A 20573-nucleotide genomic window follows, 5' to 3' on the forward strand; every position below is an offset into this window, starting at 1 on the left:
CTCATGATTGCTTTGTATTTATTGGCGTTTACCTTGCCCTCTAATTGGTCAAAACCATGCCAGGAAAATGTAGCACAAGTGTAGCCTTCAACACTTCACATGCATGACAAGCAGTGTGTATGATAGCGATTTTTAACTCTGCAGCCTCTCTGTAAAGTTCTCGCAGCTCAAACCACCTGCTCACATTTAGACTGAGGGTGATTTTGCTGTTTTTTCATTTATATTTAATTTGAGTTTTAACACATTGAATATGAAGTATATGATCTGTATTGGAAAGGGTGAAATTACATGTAGGCTGTGAACTCCCTCATTCACTGCTCCCTACAGTATATAACAGACACTCAGTAGTTTAGTCTATAGCATATAAAGTCTTTCTTTGTTCCATGATGGAAAGGGGAGGGCACTACTTAGAGCATATATTTACACACCCACAATTTACTCATAGAAGGGCAAATAAAAACAAAATTTTGAAAAACAGCCGTATTTAATTTCTAAATAATTTGAAAATATGATTTTCCAAAAATTCTGTTTACAGGCTTCATAAACCAATAAAGTTCTTTTCTTTTTCCTTTAACTATTAAAGTCTATCGCTCCGAAGCAAGACAGGCTGCAAGTCTCTGCTGTGCAAGTCTCCTCTTGGCCTGCAGAAGTACAAACAGTTGTCCTCTTTTGATGTGGCAGTAGTATCTTTAGCTCATCTTAAGCTGAAGGGGGCTGGGTTTGGAAATTTGGGTTTTGTTTTTGCAGCTGTAGTTTTATCATGCGAACATGCACATGCAATAATTGTTTATACTATAAGCATGATGGGATATTACTGCTGAAGTATTTACCACACGTGTGTAGAAGTACCTGGATGCCTCAGCTGTGTGGCTGGTAGTGACAGCTTTCTTATGGTGGCTGTCTACATGGCAACCAATGATGGGAATGTTATTCAGCCGGTGTCAGTGATTGTCTGCTGCCCTCTAGTGGTCGTATCTGTGTGGTGCTGTATGTGGTGCAAGTGGTGGTTCTATGTTCGAGGAAAAAGTGTTGAGGAATCTGGGACTTCACATACCAAGAAATAGTTACACCATACAGATAATTCATTCAGTTAACTGACTAATTCATTCAGTTTTACTTGAGAAATACATTGTGTGTGAATGTGCTGTTTGTTTGTGATACTTTTAGCCAGTATTTAAAAAAAATAAAATCACTTTACTTTCACTTTCAAGCTCAGTTAAGCTATTTATTTATATAAAATACACATTATATATAGTTATATTTCACATTGACATTTGGTCATTGTTAGTGAGTATTTTGTATCAAACTTTACAAAGACAGAAACAGCATATCATCATGATAAAAACCTTTTTGTTTGCTTGTAAACATACAGATACGTGAGTTTGGTGTTAATCCCCTCAGTGTGAAAGTATTGTGCAAAAACTGTAGGTAACATTTTCATGATGTTTATTTTGAGATATGGTCTTATAGCGCCACAATGTCTGTGGTGGAGTGTTACGAAACTCCTCACATCACTGCACGGTAAGGAAGTGAAAAAAACGGAAGCATGTGACCCACTCGACAGGTAAATTGTTAGTGATGTGTGTATGTGTGTGCGTGTGCTTGCCTGTGTGTGTGTGTGTGTGTGTGTGTACGTGTGTATGTGTGTGTGTGTTCAAAAGACTACAGTATATATGTTAATCAATCTTTCATGTCAAGGTCTGTGTCTCTCACTTTAACCCACCAACTCTTATCTTACAACTGCATCTGTGTGTTCTTAGTTGTAAGTGTGAATGATCAACTCTCCAGAAGTGACTAATGACGTGTAATCGCAGACATGTTGCACATTCTGACATGACTGTGGTGCATTTTCTCACTTCTTCAACTGTTTCAGGAAGTGGGGCAGTGTCACCAAAATCAGGAAACTAAGTGTTGCTATTAATACAACTGAGAAGAAGGGCTATAGCTGGTGAAAGCTAATGTCGTTTCAGTTGAAGAACCTCCAGTAAACCCGAGCAACCGAAAGGACGTAATCCGGCAAATTATGCTCCTTGTGCGGTGATTTTATGCGCCTTCGAGACTTCACAGCCATGGATGAACACGTCTCAAGTGTTGAAGCAGGTAAACTACAATACTTCTTCTGTGTTTGGCTTTTCGAGTCAGTTTCAGGTGGCAAAGATATACCCAATAGACATTTATTTGTACTAAAATGGCATTTTATAGTTTTTTAAATGTATGGATTACTGTTTAATCTTTCTTTTTAAAATATACGCTCATTTTTATTGAACTGTATTTAAAAAACCTAAACTGAACTTTCATTGACAATTCTTTTCTGTGCTTTAAAGAAAAGAGGAAGCAAACATCTTAGCCTTCCTATGTGGTTCAGTTCAAATGTCAGTTATTTTATAAATTCCCAAGAGTAAAAATTTGAATCACTCATGTTATCGGGCCATTAACACATAAACGGCACATCCTGCTGCCCTGCCGTCACTGTGAACTGTGATGAAGGTGAATACTCATGTTGGGTTTCTTTCCCAGTTAGCGTTTACAGAGGTGAACTTGACCTGATTAAACACTGTAATGAGTCAAACAAAATTACTCTGACCAGTGTTGACACAGTGCAATGTTTGCACAAGTCCTTGTTGGCTCTGCACTGAAATATCAAACAGATCGGACATTCATTCTCTAACCACAGTCACCTTGACATTCCACAGCTGGTATGTTGTGGAGCATTTCCATGGTAAACACTACCTGCTGCAACATGGAAACTAACACATAATATCGCCAGTGTCATATCATTAGTGTAATGTTTGAGCTGATTACAGGATTGTGATTAGTTTTAAATGGCGAGGCAGGATAAATGATGTTTAAAAGGAACTAATTATTGACTAATCATTATATAATTTCCAGTTTCATTCTACAGTAAAGCAATATGTTTGAATGCATCGACTGTACATACTAATCACACAGTTATATACTCTGTTTTTCGACAGATTATGGATCCCTTCCCTCATATGACTTGGTAATTCTGCACACTGCTGAGGCACAGGAATGGGCGGCATATCTGCAGCAGATCTTGAAATCCTCTCGAAAATTCCGCAAAAGGTCTATTTTGATGTACGCAGTCAGCTCGGACGATCAGGTCCACGGATATAACTATGAATATTTCCATAGCTGCAAGTGCATCGTGCTGCTCCTCACTGCAGCATTCATAGACTCTTTGCTCTGTGACCCCGAACTGCACGGGGCACTTCAGAGACTCCTGTACCCTTCGCACAGAGTGGTGGCGTTGCTGTGCGGATTGTCAGAGGATGAAATACTGACGGAGAGCTTCGAAGACTGGCCGAGCTGGAGGAAACTATATTCTGAGGATGAGCCTGCTCTCTATATCTCCACCATTCTGGAGGCCATCGCTGACAGTACGTCAATAGTCACAAATGTCAAGGTGTCATTCAGCCATCTGTGTTAAGTCAAATTTTCATGTCACACTTCATGATTTCTGTTTTGTTCACTTATAGATCTCACACATTTTTCTGTTTTTTAAGGTTAATTTCAATCAAGTTAAAATGATTTCATATTTAGTTGAGCTGTTCAGAGACCCAAAGAGTAAACACATTTTCTCACGTAACAGTAGTGGTTTCTTTATATAGAGAGTTTCACTTTTATATGCTGCAGTTTTGAGACATCGGCCTCTGACACTTCTGCTAAGTTCCAGTGATGCTAGAAGGCTGTTTTCACATTCATCTGCTGCTCCGTGCTCACATTACATTTGAGTTTAAGACATAAGTATGAGCATGACTTTGTGTCATTTGTGACAGCAACATTTTCGGGACCTGTAATGTAGAAATTTGAAAATGTCCTCAGGGGATTTTTAAGTAAAGGTAGTTTTTTATGTAAAGTATTATCAGCAAAAAAATATACTTCCCGTATTGAAATTTTAAGTAGTCATCATGCAGCAGAGCGGCAGTGTAATGATATTCACACATATCATTATTAGTGATGCATTAACATGAAACACCATTTTAAGTTGTAGCAGTTCAAGTGCAAACTATTAACTACTTTATATTCTGATCGATAGTTTAATATATAGCAATGCATCATCCTTTATAATGTCATCACACGTTTTATATGTAAACTCTGAATCTATAAAGTAACAAGTAGCTATTGCTCTCAAATAAATGTGGTGAGGAAAAATATAATTTCCCACTGGCTTATAGTTACGTAGAACTATATAATAAGCATAAAATAGAGGTAGTGGAGTCAAATACAAATACATCAACATTACACTTAAGTACAATCCTTATGTAAATGTACATTCCACCACTGTGTCTGGTTAATAGAGGATAATTCACAGACATTACACAGGTTTTCACTGCAGCTATTTTCCCCTGGAGAAATAGTCCCTCTGAAAAATGAGGTCTGTGGATTATTGAATGTCTTAAACAATACAAATACGATTATACATACTTGCGTTGTCTTGGGGTGGTGGCAGGTTCAGATACTGATACCTTGAAACATAAGCAGATAAAACGAAAACTCTCTGCAAAAGTAAGCGAGATATTTATATTTATTATTCAAGGCTAAATAAAAAACACCTTTAATCTCTATAATATTTAGGTGTATGTTATTTTTGTATTGACTTGGTTTTGTTTTGTTTTATTCAAAGGTAAACGAGCGGAGGCTGAACATAAGATTTCTCCCATATCTGCAGCCACAGCTGGGTTGCACATCACAGCAGCCTCTTCAACTGAAAATCCCACCACTGATGAAACAGAGGAAGTGGTGTCAGAAGAGCAGAAAGAACCTGTCCTGGAGGATGAAGGACCTGTAAGCCTGGGGAATTCAGCAACTGAGGAAATGAGTTCACCCACGCACGTCACCTGTCTCACTGTACAACCAAACAGAGTCCTGTGTGGGGTAAGACTTAAGTAATTACATAGTAATAACATTGAAGGCATTATTAGTATGGATGAGAACTGTTCCTATGGAGATACTGTGTGTCAGGAGTGTGTTAACATTTATATCCATGTTTTCTTTATTTAAATAAGTGAGAGAGATGATTTAAGTGCAGCAATACTTAGTGCGTACATTTTCCCACTGCTGTTGATTGTAACAAAAAAAAACCTGTAATGGTACTAATTTAATATTGGCTATAATTATATAAGTTTTATACATATGAGTGCCTCTTGAGAGCTGACTGCAAAGTAATAGTCTTTATTAAAAATGATTGCTAGGAGGTATTAATTCTGCTTTATTTTGTATTAAGGAGCGGGAAAGAATTTTTATTATTTTCACACACAAAGTGGATGAGCATTCGGTACCAGAGGTGGAGTTTTCATGTGAAAATGTAGATGCTAAAAGGGTCCCAGGCACTTTGGAGAATGAATACACTATAAGTGTCACTGCCCCTGGTGAGTATCTTCAGTAAGACTTAATAAATCAGCCTTGAGTTTGCAGAGTGACACAACTCCAAATGAATGCTAATGTCGCTACATACTGTGTGCTAGATGTGTAAATAGACAGTTGTTTGCTAACCAAATGGCAGGTTTAAATCTAACATCACTACATTTTTTTCTACACTAGATATGCCTGCTGGAGTGGTATCACTCACTATGTACGCTGACCAATCATGTATCAGTTTGAAGCCTGTCACATACTATACAAATATGGGAGAAGTCAGTCGGTATCTTGAAAATGCAACGGATCCCATTAACTTCCTCTGCCAGGTGAGACATTCTGTCGTGAAGTGAGTAGCATCGCTGGCTCTGCTGGTTTTAGTAGTTCTTTTGGTTTATTGAACTTATTTTGTACTTCCAGGCCTTCAAGATGACGTCCAATTTAAGAGAATCACTGGACCACATGCTAACTGACTCACTGAAATCCAAGATGCCTGCAACTAGTCTTCAGCTGTTTGGAATCAGACAAATAGAAGAAGACAATATGGCATCATGTGAGTACAGTACACAGATTTCTTGTACCGTTAGTTGTCATTGGTTTTAGGAGTCAGTCTTATCTTGTGCTTTTTGTCCTTCAGATCAGCGTAACGAAGAACTTCCTACTCTGCTCCACTTTGCTGCCAAGTATGGCCTGAAGAAGCTGACCACCATTCTGCTTCAGAGTCCCGGGGCTCTGCAGGCTTACAGCGTGATGAACAAGAACGGAGACTACCCAAACACGCTGGCAGAGAAGAGTGGCTTCTCAGATCTCAGACAGTTCATGGATGAATTTCTTGTAAGTCCAGTGATAATGTGTGTTTTGTATTTGTATTTTTTTTTTTTTTTACGTTGTCTCCAAAAATGTGTTGAATATTTTTCTCCTGACAGCTAAAGTGTGATGTCTTGTAATTTCATGTCTGCCTGTGTCTTCTAACAAATCTAGGAGACAGCAGACATGCTCAAGTCTCACATTGCAGACACCGTCAATGCAGAAGAGTGTGCAGAGGTATATGAGATGATGTCAACTACATCTCAAGATATCATGATGAAGTACTCAGGTGTCACAGAGGACATATATGAGTCTATGCTCGGGATAAACCCTGAATGTGCAGAGGACCTATGTAAGTTTAAGATCATTTTATTTCGTTTCATTTTGGAGAATAAATCATATAAAACATTTCCCGCATGTTTGATCCAGAATGGTAACTTCATGCTTGTGTCTGGTGGCTGTTTTTGTCAGATGAAGTGATGGAGGCGGTAAATGAAAACCCAGAAGAAGCTATGCTTAGGAAGTTCTTCCAAGGTATTCTAACATTTTAATAACTTTAAACTTTATAACTAACTCTTAAATTAGTGCCGTTATATGGCAACATTGTCTATATAGTTAATGATATATGTATAATGTCTTTATGTTATGACATCCAGCAAAACCTCAAGCCAGTGAAGTCAAGGACTGCAACCTTAGAAGTGAGGACCAGAATACCTTAGATCAACTAGAAGAAGAAGAGGACCCATACGACATGTGCCCAGAGGATATCTATTACACTGTGGATACAGATAGTACCTATAACCCAGGAGTTATTAACCGTCCACCAGCCCCCATTCCCAGACCTGAAAATGAGCCTAGGCCTGATAGGCCTACGACATACATCTCTAGAGGTATTGTGCAGTCTGTTTTTCCTTTAATGTTCTAATCTACATCAGATTCAATTAAGTTTTTCTCCAAGCAAAAACAATTGACTCAATATTTTTGACAGTATTTTCAGAAAAGGATACCTCCCAAACGGTGGACGCAGGATATCATACAGGTAAAGCATAATGTTTTAATTTTTAAAAGAATTTTAAGAATCCAGTCAGGGACAGGATTGATGTGTCTAATTTGTATTTATTTATTATTGGTGGAGGTCAGTCCAATGGAGGGAGCCAGAAATGTATGATTTAGCAAAATACCTCTATTTTTTTTTAAATGTTAAATATCTCTTCTATTTTTCAATGAATGACAATATTTTCTTGATGTCCAGCTCAGCCTGTGGAGGACCCCCTCTCACCTGTGTATGACCCCTATGCTGGGATGAAGACACCTGGACAGAGACAGCTCATATCTCTGCAGGAGAGGGTGAAAGTGGGAGAAATTACTGTGGATGAAGCCGTCCAAGAGTTCAAGGCCTGGCAGTTTGACCATGAACGCAGGGCCAGCTCCATACGCTATCAGCAGGTAAATCTGCTCTATGTACTTTGACGACGGATCAGGTGCCGATTAATGGTCAAGAACTGGATTTAAAGTGGCTGGTGTTTTGTGGGTGTTTTTTTTCTTCAGGAAAATCTGAAGCGATTACGAGACAGCATCACCAGACGTCACAAAGACAGAGAGAAGACAGGAAAAGATCTTGGTAGAATAATTTGAACCTTCATTATTTTAAATATTTGAAACTTTAAGGGGAATAGAATTAATATATATTTCCACTATGGAGTGAATGTGATTGTCTCTTACTGCTGTAAAATGATGATTCTTAATTGTCTCACTGTACATACAGTGAGACAGAGGACAATTACATCCTGTTGTTTTCAAAAATGCTAAAGTTTGATGTGGTCTCCCCCTTTTTAGATTATGAGATAAGTGCTCCCCTGCAAAGGAACTTATACTGGGGCTCCACCGTGACATTAGAGTGCGGTGTGTATGAGCCGACACCCAGAGTGGTGGCTCCGCCCCCATCAGTGGCTCAGACTGTTCAGAGAGGCACCTGGAAAACAGGTAGCACGTCCAGCACATCCAGTGAGTCCTAATGATCATTTCCTCTTTGTTTGTTTTTTGTTTTGTTTTTTGCAACTCTGTGACTGAGTGAGTGGTGCGTCATGTTCCTATAAAAACGACTAGACAAGAAGGACCAAAGTGCAGCTCCTAAGCTCCTGTTTGCATGGCTTTCCTCCTTTCCAGTTACATGCATGTAAGGGGTATCCAGACGCTAAACTTAAGTAAATCATTGTTGCTTTATGATGGACTGGCCTCCACATGGCTGAGACAAGAAATAAGCAGGTAGAGAAATGTGTTGAATATGTCAGGGCTCATAATATTAGCATGTGTATTACTGGTTTGCACTCAAAGAAACTTAAGGAAGGGTTATAGCACTGCAGCTGTTTACTTCTCAATTCTCTCTAGATGTCACCTTCAAGCTGTGACCAAAAAAAGATTAATACTCTACAAACTCTACTTTAAACACTGGAAGCACCAACAACCATAGCTAGTGAAGCTTTTGATAAAAAAGCTTTTAATTTTACTCTTTTTTTATTTAACCAACTGGGTGAAACTTAGTAGCTTTGACTATTTGTTATTGTTGTTATTGAAGTAAAAAAATCATGAAGAATATAAAGTGTTAATGTGTCCTCTGGATTCCTGTGGCTGCCAGAGTCTAAAGTATTTATGCACATTTGCCATCGGTAATGATATTATTCATGATAACCTTCTATGAACAAGCCACAGCATACTTATTGTTTTATTACAATATGATGCATGATGCACTTTGCTCCAATAATTGTTTACAATTTAGCACTCACGCATCTGTCAGTGCCAGTTTAGCATTTTGTTGTAAATGACACACCCAATATAAACACAACCACTTCACTTTTTTTAACAAGATAACACGTTACACACTAAGAATAAACTTTCTCTGCTTTCTCTAAGTAATATTCCTATTTTTGCAAATATAAACAAGATTTTTTTTAAGCTGCATGCTGGGCTTTCACTTTAACATGAAAACTGCTTCACTGTTGTTGAAATACTCAGATTACTCCATTTACAGTGGCTGCAGTTACAACAGAAACACTATGTGAGTTGTGTCTTTTAATAAATAAATCTCCAGTAGTGTCATTATACACAGCACTAAGTGTCTGCAAACCAACGTAGGTTTACTAAGGGCCTAAGGACATTTTTGTCCCTTCTTGGAATTTCTTGATATCCATCTTACCCACATCGTAAGTTGATCTTGGTTCTCATAACACAGGGTCTTAGATTTATGTGCCGTTGGTGACCTTTACCTGAGTGGGACTTTTGTTCCGTTGCAGAGAACAGATTTCATAGAAATAACATCATCAGATTTCTGATAATCAGAAACTACACAACCAGTACCAGTACAACCCAAAAAAAAGCGTTGGGACTTCTTCATCTTAATTCTTGATTTACAAATAAGTCCTGCCTTGATGATGCCCTATCTCTATGACATTTAATCACATATGCTGTGTGTCACTTTACTAATGCAAATTAGACCAAATGGGGGAATGACCTGAGAAAACAAATCTCTAAGGAGCTTTGGGTATTAAGTCTTGAGAGGATTCATTCTTGCTCTGCTAATTCTAGAAATTTTTTCAAATTAAAGTCATTCACAGACTCTATTCAAAGACAATATTATACATATTTCCTGAGATCTCGCCAAAAAAAGGAGCATGAAAGAAGCAAACCTGCATCGCTGCTTTGCCCATCGTCTGAAGATGGAAAATTCATGATACCTCAAATCTGCATTGACACACATCCACACATTAAGCTTTTAAGAGAGTTTCTCTGCTCGATAATATCTAGCAACCTCTTGTCAGAGTCTCAATCCTTAACACTCACTGTATGTTTATATTATAGTATATTGTTTTTTCTCTCAACTCATTTTATTTTTAACACATCAGAAACATGTATACTACAAATACCTAAAGAGGACAAACATTGCTTTCAATTTCTTTGCTGGCAGCTGCATGATTCTCGTATTCAGTCGGTTCTCTGCAGGCTTCTGCTCAATTTAATCTCACTCTGATCGCTCATTGCCTCCTTGCAGGCCTGTTGTATCTTATTTGTGAGACTCAAACATATTTTTAACCACATTTTGCGAAGTGGTCTTACAGCATAGTTCACCAGAAACCCTAACCTCAGAGAAGCTTGAAATCACGTGTTTTCTTCTCACTTAATCCTGTTTTGTTACTTCACATCAGGTACAGAGAGCAACAGACTCAGCATTCACAGCACCGTGAGCTACAGCAGTGGGACAGAGCCCGAATTTGAGGTGAGGCCAATACAAATGGGGCGCTTGGCATCTTCAGTGCTCTTGGTATCAACAGTTTTCACACTGTGTGCACCTCCATACTTTTACATAAGGAAGTGGGATGCTGGAAAATCAGACACCTCATGACAGCATTTTGTATTGCTGCATTAATGTCCATAAACCAAACTGAACCTTGTCTTTCTCTTGCTGTGCTCAACATGCCTGATCTTGTGGTCGTAACATGTCATGTAATAGAGAAAGTGTCTAGACTTTTCGTTTCATTCTGTAGTCACTTGCTACTTCCTGCTTGCAAGTACGGAAATACTTGTATTTCAGAATTAAATTATAATGAGTTTCAGTCAGTCAAATCATGCTTATGAAATCTTTGATCTTTGGCACACATTGCTCAATGGTTTCTCAGAAATTACTACACACTGTAGATCTAAGATATCTGTTTGTGCGGATTTGACTTTTCACACACTCATTGAAAACACTACTCATGTCATTATCATATCTTATAAATAATGATGGAGGAGTAGTGGATCATTGAATAAAACTTTTTTTTTTAAAGGCTTATCTAAATTTCTAAATGTTTTGTTTTTTTAAAAGGACTCATTAGAAAACCTCCCTCTTCCACCACGACCTCCGCGACCCTCTGAAAATGCACCTGTCGTCCCTCCACCCAGAATTCCTCCACGGATCCCTGAAAGGTCAGTCTAGAGGCCAATGATTCAGTTTACTAATGGTAGGATGCAGAACAAGACAGTACTGAATAATATGATACAATGCAACTGCATACAAAACAATACATTGTTGCAAATATCATATGCTAATACAATGCCACAATGACTAATAGACAGTATGATAATAGAGTAGATATCAAGAATATGTGGGCTTGTGACTGCAACAGAGAGACCCATAAAGACAGTAAATGGTAAAGAGGAAATGTTCACACACGAGGGAGGAAATGTGTGAAGGTGTTGAAGGCGCTGAGCTGTTCATGCTGTTTAAACATATAAATATCTCCCATGCATAGAGGTCAGAGACTGCATACTGACATCTTTTTTTTAAATAAAGGTAAGATCAAAGTGACACTTTAGGTGGTTTTAAATGTTTACTATAACTGTAATACATTTCCGCTAAATTAATATAGAAATTAACTCCGATGATACTGACTAAGACTGTTTTGTATCTCTTATCTTATATTAAAATAAATGTGGGCTCTACTTCTAGTCAAACATAAACCAATCGTAAAAGGGTAATTACAGATGTGATCTTTGACACTAGTGTGATGTTGAAATCCCCACAATGAGTTCATCATCGGCCAAGTTCTTCAAAGCAGCTCACAGCGTTAATATTTCTGGTTTGACATTTACAAAATAGAAATTCTAAAATTAAACACCAACATTGTGGCAAAAAGGTGACCCTTTTTTCATGTGCTCCACGTGAACTGATAACATTTATGTGTAGGTTTAATTTTTGATCATTTCACAGCACTGTGAGATCTTATCGAGAAGTATCTGTTCTGTAACGTCTTTTTTCAGACTGTGTTGAGACTGTGTGATCAAGTTACTATGGCGATTTTGCATGTTCTCTTTTATCTTGTTTTCTTACCTACCGAATACAGTGATAAAATGACAAGTATATGTAGTATAATGAAATACTGTAACGGGACACATTGTACACAACTAAACAATAAAGGCAACACAACACCATACAATCAATATGATATGATACAAAGTGATATGTTACAAAAACTGCAGAATTCAGCATGACACAGTGTAATATAATGTCATGTGATATAACGCCGTGTGACACAAAATAGCCTAAGTTTCAGATTAGTTCATCCCTACAAAAGCAGGACACTACTTAACTACATATTTGGTCAAACCTGACATGAGACCAGAATATGACTTTTGACCAACTGAACCACAGAAATGTATTGTGCTGTTCTAAATCCCCAGTAACTACACAAGCCTAAATAAAACTGCATTGTAGTTTCTGTGGGCTAAAAAACATATCACTTAGTGCACAGCTGCTTACAACTACAGCTTAGATAAGAGCACCATATAAGGTTAAAGATAGCAAGTGAGATAGCCTTAACTCATACTAAAGTTCAATTTATTCATTGATTTTCTTCAATATAGCAGCGGCTATTTGGAATTACAAGATGTTAAGTTTGTTATGTAACTAAATAAAGCAGTGGCTAAATCTGTTTCTATTTGAGGACAAAAATCGGCTTAACTCTATCTTAGAAGAGAAGCCATCTCCGGTAGGTTAGTCAGTTAAGTAGCCTTATAATCACATAGGCTATTTGAATGTAAAGTAATTAATTATATTAATTTAAAGACAATTATTAATAGTAAATGGACAGATAGGCACCTTGCAAACCTAGCTATGGAACTGTAAATAATCAGATATTTACTCTCAATCAAACCAGTTCAAATGGATCAGAAAGCATTGATATTGTGTTAAGTGTCATGCAGTTTGCCATCCAGCCTGAAAATGTCACAGTTTTTATAATAACTGCTTAATTGTGCATGCTGTATTCTAAATATAAAAATGTATTCAATTCATATTTACAATGTAAAAACCACCACAATGAGAGATTTATTCAACCAGTTAATTAATTATTTCCTTACCAACAGCCCAGGATGTAGTATAATTTACCCAGTTTCTAAATTTACAGTACAGGAAACTGTATTAAGCCCTAGTTTCAAAGTGCGGATGTGATTACTGCTTCTATGTTGTTTTGTTTTGATCACTTGATGATGATCAGGCAGCTGTACACCCACCCATTTACTGCACATTTACCACTGCATCAGTGCCAGTAACCTTACAGTGTTTTCTGTATGTTGTAGGGTCCCAGACAAGATGCCGCAAGAGCGCTACATATCCTGCCCAACTCGAGCACTTCCTCAAAGACCCGCTCCAAGATACACAGAGACAGCACCTCCTGTACCTCGCCGCATGCGGTGATAGGCACATGGTTTTATGGATTGTAGTCAGGGGGGATTCTTTTTTATTTAAGAGGGATGGATGAGTTTATTTAGTTTATTTTTTTCTTTGTTTGCTTTTTTTTTCCTTTTTTGCTTGAACTAATTATACAGTATGTGAGAGTGTCAGAACAAAGCATTACCCATAAAATTCAATTGTGTGTGTGTGCGCGCGTGTGTGTGTGTGTGTGTTACTATTCAGTAGTGAGTGTATGTTCAGTTCGCCAGAGAAAAACATGTAATATTCCTTTTTGTAAGTAATAATCCAGTGCTTATGATTTTTGTGACATTGATATCTACTTATTTTACCTCAGACGATGTCACCATAATACTTGTTAAGTTCTTACAGATTTGATGTGATGTTTGTATTGTATCTTTCTAAAATGTGTAGTTTTGTGTACATCAGATTTCATAAATTCTGAATTTCATACATAATCCCAATGAAATGCTATGAAATTATAGTCCATTTATATTCTTGCTTACAATATGCATGTTATCTGTTCTTGTGCAATATGAAGTTTGGTCACTTGATGGTGCCCCATTTTCTCTGTTGGTGCTTCACAGGTGAAATCCCACCAACAGCTATTATATGTGTGTGTGAATACTTAATGTTTGTCTCAAAGTAGTTTGCTTGAATCACAAATTACAGACAATTTCATGGTTATGAATTTAAATGAACCCTGACTGTTGTAAATGTCCTGTCTGAAGTTCTCTGGGGAGAGACGCATATAAAGTGTGACAAAGTGGAGCCAGATAGGACTTCTGGTCAAATCTTTCAAAATAAAATCTTTACTGACAAACACACTGCATCAAAGTGAAAAAAACCCACACACTTTGAACACACTTTCTCAGTCAAGGTGTGCCCAGACTTTTGATTGGTACTGTATATATTTCTGAAGATGTCTGCTGTAATATCATTACAAGTGTGTTTTATTAATTTCAAAGACTTGTGGCTTATAAATGTTAGACAATGTAATAAAGAGTGTATTTTTGCTATATAATGAACAGTAGGCTGCTGACCATTTAGGGTTATAAACGCATTAAAAACAAAGTTGGTTCTATTAATATTCTTCTTTTTTTTTTTTCTTCTTTGTTTTGTTTTGCTTGTTTCGTTTTTTTTTTTTTTAATCTCATAAATAAGCTGACTTGAACTGTTTTAGGCGAATGATGGGAACTTGCTGACATATGTAAAGGGTCTTTTTTTGTTTGTTTTTATTTTGGGGCAGTAACTCATGCACTCTGTAAACTGAAACTAACAAGTGTGTTTCCTGTGACCACTGTCATCCACATTGTGGCCTGTGTCCTCCCAAATGTGACCAGAGTCATCATTAATTCATGATCTGATCTAACATCGGAAACATGCGAAACAAAAATAATCCCACTTAACATTAATAATTCACTTCATCAATGAATGCATTTTATGACTGTGACATGTACTGATTCAAATCTCATTTAATAGGAGACATATAAGGTTTTTCATTTGTAATATGGTGCACATGGAATCCTGGAAATAGTCATTATTCAATTTAGAAGAGTAGAACAACACATTTGTTTAGACCCCAGTTACAACTTGCATTTAATGTAAGTTTCAGTTTCTAACAGTCACAGCTCTATGCAGTATTTAAGTGTTTTTATTAATATTTGGTTTTGTGGCCCCCAACTGTACTGTTTTGGCTCATTCTCACTATTCCTATGAAGTCTTTTCTTTCCCACACAGCAGCGGTTTTAAATGGAGAGAAAAAAGGACAGACAGGGTAAGTTAGTGAACTATTTAGCAGCTAAAGATACAGCACTCTTCTCAAGACCAAAAAAAAGACTTAAGGACGACATTTTCTGAATGCTTGATGTGTAATAGGCTGTTTGCTAACATTGTAGCCATATCAATTTTATAAGATGGTAATATGCCAGTGTTGTGCCTTCAAGTAACAAGTCATTTTTCAGTGATTGTGTGACGAACAAAACAATGTATCCACAATTGTACAGGTGCTACAGTAGTGATGGAGTAGCCTGTGGTCTTGTTGTAGTTACTCTCACTGCCAGGAGGGGGAATCAAAAAACCCTGCAGTGCAGCTTTAAGTCAAAATATATGCCTAATTTTTTTTTTATATTGCTCTTATTGTGACATGGTTGATTTTTAGTGCAGGTATCAACCATTTTACCCTCTTCACTGCCTCCATCCAGTGGAGCAGTTTCTGATCTGCATTAGGAAGTGACTGAGTGCAGGCGTTTATTGTGAAGGCCGGTGCTGGGTGGCCAGTGTGTGTGTGTGTGTGTGTGTGTGTGTGTGTGTGTATGTGTGTGTATGTGTGAAAGCTAACAGGACGCTGGTGGAGAGCAGCCGTCTGCGCACAGAGCTCAGTGAAGTGTGTCTGCAGCTGCAGCGAGCGCCGCGCTGGATTACCATCACACACAGGTAAACTCCTCTGAATCACTGCTGTGTGTCTGCTGCTGTCTTTCTTTTATGTTTTTTTGGGGAGAATTTTAAAAATGATTATTCCTTGCCTACCTTTTATTTTTATTTTTTTATTTTTTATTTTTTATTTTTTTCCCGTTGGCACCATAACAGCTGACTTTGTACTATCAGCGCGCGATGCAGCACCACTGCATTTATTTCTTATTCATCACTCGGTCATTTGTATGTGAATCCAGCAGACTTCATAAAGCAGAGGTGCTCCTATGATTTTTTTAAAAAGAAGAATAGATATTTATTTTGTGCGTCCCGCAGCAGACAGCAGCTCTGGCTTTGGGACAGTTACTGCAGTATAGATACATCCATACACTGGATATGCGACCCATCATGGGTGCCGCACTCTGAAGCTGAATGCCCAGGAGAAAACCCCAAATACTCGTGTCAGGGTTTTTAAATGCTTACTGACTGTATACCAAACATTGCCTGGTATCACCTGTAAAATAGACTACTGAATAATTTCTAATGTGATCTGCTTAAGTTGGCAATAAGCAGTGGAGCTTGTCCAGTAGTGTTTGTCATTGTGAGTCACAGGGAGCAGACACAGGCTACTCCACATGCATACAATAAGGCTGTGACATCAGGAACATGCACTTAATGGAATGCATACTATGCGGCATGGAGGTGCCAGGAACACTTTATTGAATAGTATTTCACTGTAAGATATATCACTGTATTGTCAGATATTAGGCTGTTGCCATGGACATGTTCTATCAGAATATTTTGAAGGTGGTTGGAGTAATTGTCTGGTTTTGTAAGTGGTTAAAGGGTCCATGAAGTGCCTGAGCGGCTGTTTCACACTGTTTAAGAAGATAAGAACATGTTGTGATGTTACACAGCACAGTTTCTTATTCTAGTGTCATCTCAGTGAGCCTCAGCTGTAACTGCACAGTGTTATAGTTGTTATAGTGTGACTATTCTCTGCAGTTATTGACACACAGGACCCGAATATTAAACTTTATGTCCGACAGAATACAGGTCTTCCTGAAGCCTCCTAATGAACAGCATGTGACATGAACAACTGCCTCACAGCACAAGTGTGGACCTATAGACACACAGACAATCAGGGATACTCACCTTTTGTTGTGTCACTTCAAAGCACTGCACAATAAGTACAATAAGAAATGAGATAAATATAGAAGTGCCATCAGGGGTTAAGATTATCCAACATTTCAACCACTGGAAATAAGAATGACTCTTTAAGTTTCAACGGTTTTATAAGTTAACACATCCCTTTAACATATGTCTTGAGTTCGACAAACCTGGACCGTGAATTCCGCTTCCACATGTGTACACTTCAGTATATGGGTGACATGAAATCCCTGTAGAAAAAATAAATAAATCATTCTCTTTGCAAATTGAGATGGTCCGCTATCGTTGAGTAATGTAATTTTCCTCTGAATCTCAGCTGAGATGCTGGGCTCTTTCTCTTTTTTTCATTCATGATTTTACTCATGATGATTTCAATCCAAGGGATTTGCGTTACGAGACACCGAACAAGCTTAATAAAATATTAACCCTAACACAAATAATTCATGAAACAGCTTCAAGGACATAGAAAAAGCAGATAGACTGATTTTCTCAAAACAACAGGTTTCGGTGTTTTGTTATAAGGCCAGCACGTTTCACAATATCGTACTCTCTTCTGCTTGCCTTATCACATGGTTGTACTACTATAGAGATACAGTATCTAGACAGTGTTTACTCAGGAAGAACAGAACATCCATCAAACTCATACAGAACTTAATGGCTACATGACCAAGCCTCAAAGAGTTATTGTATGATAATATCAGATGTTTTCGTCCCTGAGTGAAACAATATTTTAAATCCCCCACAGGCACAGCTTGTGTCCACTTCCATCACTGGATGGCAGGTTTTTCAGGTTCTCAAGAGTATTGACTCAGTAGCAGCTCATCCTCCTGGTTTGCAGCATGGCAGCAGAGGAGTTGTAGGTGTTTACACATAGATGGTGACAGGTTTGCGTGTGTAGATAGAACAGGAACATCGGTCATATGTTTGGTACCCAGCAGCTCAGCCATGGGCCATTTGTTCAGTCACTGAAAGAGCAGCCATGACCTTTTGCACATATTGTGCAACTAAAGCAAGTCAAATATGAACTATGTGAGGTGCCACTTTCTGTCGAGATAGAGGGACTCAGCATATGTATGTATCCTGTTATAATAGCTTGTATTTGAGATTAAGCTGCCTCGGTGTCATTTATATGGGGCTCACGCTAAGTTTTAAGTGTAATTAGGAGTTTTAGAGCAAGATTTTTATTCACTGATGTTCAATTTTAAAAAACAGAGATGTTTTCAAGTCTTTTTATGTGTTGAGACAATTTTGGGTTGCAGAGTGCCGCTGTGCAAAACAACATGCGAACAGACGGTTAAGTCTGGGATTTTTATGAGCCAGTTATGTGCAATTTTGCTTGGACGGACACCATAAATCATGGTGTTGCATTTCAGCCCTTTGAGCGTGACAAAAAGAAATGATAACCTGTAGAGTAAGGACGGGACCCGTTCGTAGCACAGTTGTTAATATTTCATGAGGTTTGTTCAGAGTCGCGTTACACAGATCCCCCTGGATTTGAGAGGAACAAACCTCCGAGACATGAATCTCAAAACTCAGTTTCCAAGATTTGCCGTAGCTAGGTGCCGTCCAGTTCAGCCAGTATGTTATTTTTTAAGAAGATCACCATTTGTTTGGAAATTAATGTTGCTGAATGTTAGAAAATTTGAGCTATTTACTTAATGTCTATTCAAGTAAAATGACCACATAATGTATATACTGTACACATACTGTATATTATGAGAGTTTTATTAGAATGTGCTTGCTTTTTTGCTAGTCTGTTACTTGTTGCTTTGGCGCATATACAGTAACAGTAGAGTCGTACTTTACCCACTGAAGTCTTCAGAATGAGTATGGACTAACACTGACTCATTATTAACTGAATTTTTTAATATAGCACAAAGTTGAATTGGACAGTAGTAAAATAATGGAGGGATTTTGCTATATTTTTCCTAAAACCACCTCATTTGTTAGCTTGAGTCATGTATGATAAATGTATTGTGACATAAACAAAACCTTTGTGATCACAGCATTTGGAGAGAAAAAACAACTGCTTTGTCTTTACTGTGAATACACGATGGCTTCAGATCAGGCCGGATGTTTCAGCCAGACACCAGGTTTCTGTTTTCACTCCATGTTAATGTTACAACAGGTTGCTTAGTAACCCTCTCCTCCCCCCACCACTGTCCGCTTTCTCCATCTGCTACCATTGGCTGAAGTGGATGGTGAAGTGAAGTGTCATGCTTTGGCTTCTCAAGGTCCGTGCCACAAAGAAAGCCCCCCTGATCATGGATGCATGTAAACAAGGCAGTGAAAAGACAATTTATGCTTTGGTGATGGATTTAAACAGCACCCTCCCTCCATCGCCGTCACCACCACCACCCCTCTCCCCTGTGTCACCATGTCAGGAACCGATGGAAAACAACGGCATCACTGCAGTTGTTGGCAGATATTTTAATAAGAACCAGCATGTGTCCTTACTCATCACACAAAACAGAATTACCAAGTGGCAGTGATGCATTGCAGCTTTATAAATCACTCACTACAAAATGTAATAAGCAATGATGAAAATCTGATATGTGTGCTGCCACCTATGAAGCCAGCCTGTTATTGATGGCGGTGCCTGGTGTGTTTGTGTCTGGGTGTGACGAGACGAGTCAGACTGGGCCGGCATTCCTGAAATAGACAGATGATGGGGACCCGCTGGAGTCCCGCTGCACACTCATTTCACACGAGGATACCTTCATAGCACTTAAAATTGCTGGATTATCACATTGCTGTTTATATTCACGTTTAGCCGCCATATCCTATGACTCAATTATCAAGTAGTCCTGTCGCACAAGGCGGGCGGAGAGTTATATTAGGGAACGTGCTCAGAGCTTCCATTCCACGTCGGAGTCAAAACATCCAGCAGAGATTGGGAAACACTCTCAGCACTCTCTCGGAAAATAATTTGAATTGTCATCACTGCTCACCTAATGTGCAGTACGCTCCCATTATGTAAGCCGGGAGGAATTTATCGTGCACAGCTGAGCTCGTTATCAAGTGATGACATCAAATGAACATTGTCTGTGTGACTCTTATTCATATTCCCAAATTAAATGTCAGTCTAGCTTTGAGAACTTGCTTGGTAGTTGCTTTTCCCAGTCTTATCACTTACTGTGTATCAGTTATCTCCATATTTGCTCATAAGCTTTCCTTACTTTGAACTTTTTACTCAGCTCCTTCAAAAGTAAACTCCCCGAAAGTCTCCTAAAGAGAGATGTGCCAAAGCTACTTGAATATTCAGTTCCATGTTTATCTTCACTCCAGGCCTGTGATCCAAGCTTTCTCGCTCTTGGAGTGTAGCCTGCAGCCCTCGCTGTGAAGATGTATCACCCTGGGTAAACTGTCAGCTCACTGACATTCTTATTACACTGGCTCTAAAAGCCTAGCAGACACGTTATAAGCAGCCTGGCTCTCCAACACAGTGTCTGTAACAGGCAGTTTGGCCATGCCACCAACTGCAGCCCTCCCCAGGACCTTCACACGTGCCAACCAAGTGTTCTCTGTCCCTGAGATCCGGCCATGATGACATCCAATAACTGTCAGGGCCTCTCATGAACACGCT

General features: G+C 38.4%; 2 protein-coding genes across 3 annotated transcripts in view; both read left to right on the forward strand.

Annotated features, from left to right (window-relative positions):
* The first annotated feature begins 1860 nt into the window (after positions 1–1860).
* On the forward strand, positions 1861–14461 carry pik3ap1 (phosphoinositide-3-kinase adaptor protein 1). 2 transcript variants are annotated; one of them, XM_062430886.1, is made up of 18 exons: positions 1861–2100; positions 2973–3398; positions 4646–4896; positions 5246–5390; positions 5563–5705; positions 5797–5929; positions 6014–6210; positions 6358–6402; positions 6478–6535; positions 6655–6717; positions 6840–7073; positions 7172–7222; positions 7436–7629; positions 7732–7804; positions 8020–8187; positions 10383–10453; positions 11042–11142; positions 13294–14461. In XM_062430886.1, the coding sequence occupies exons 1-18, from the start codon at positions 2046–2048 to the stop codon at positions 13409–13411; spliced, it is 2526 nt and encodes an 841-aa protein (XP_062286870.1). In that variant the 5' UTR covers positions 1861–2045; the 3' UTR covers positions 13412–14461. The 2 variants fall into 2 exon arrangements, with proteins under 2 accessions (XP_062286870.1, XP_062286869.1); XM_062430885.1 differs by having other exon boundaries at positions 6358–6535.
* Positions 14462–15734: 1273 nt separating this feature from the next.
* The window catches only part of LOC133991523 (sorbin and SH3 domain-containing protein 1), a 40276-nt gene continuing 35437 nt past the window's right edge, over positions 15735–20573 (forward strand). Inside the window, exon 1 of the mRNA XM_062429974.1 lies at positions 15735–15841. The gene's annotated coding sequence lies outside the window, so the exon portion shown is untranslated. The remainder of the gene's footprint in view (positions 15842–20573) is intronic.

Source organism: Scomber scombrus, chromosome 12 (genome assembly GCF_963691925.1).
Source record: "Scomber scombrus chromosome 12, fScoSco1.1, whole genome shotgun sequence".
Lineage (NCBI taxonomy): Eukaryota > Metazoa > Chordata > Actinopteri > Scombriformes > Scombridae > Scomber > Scomber scombrus.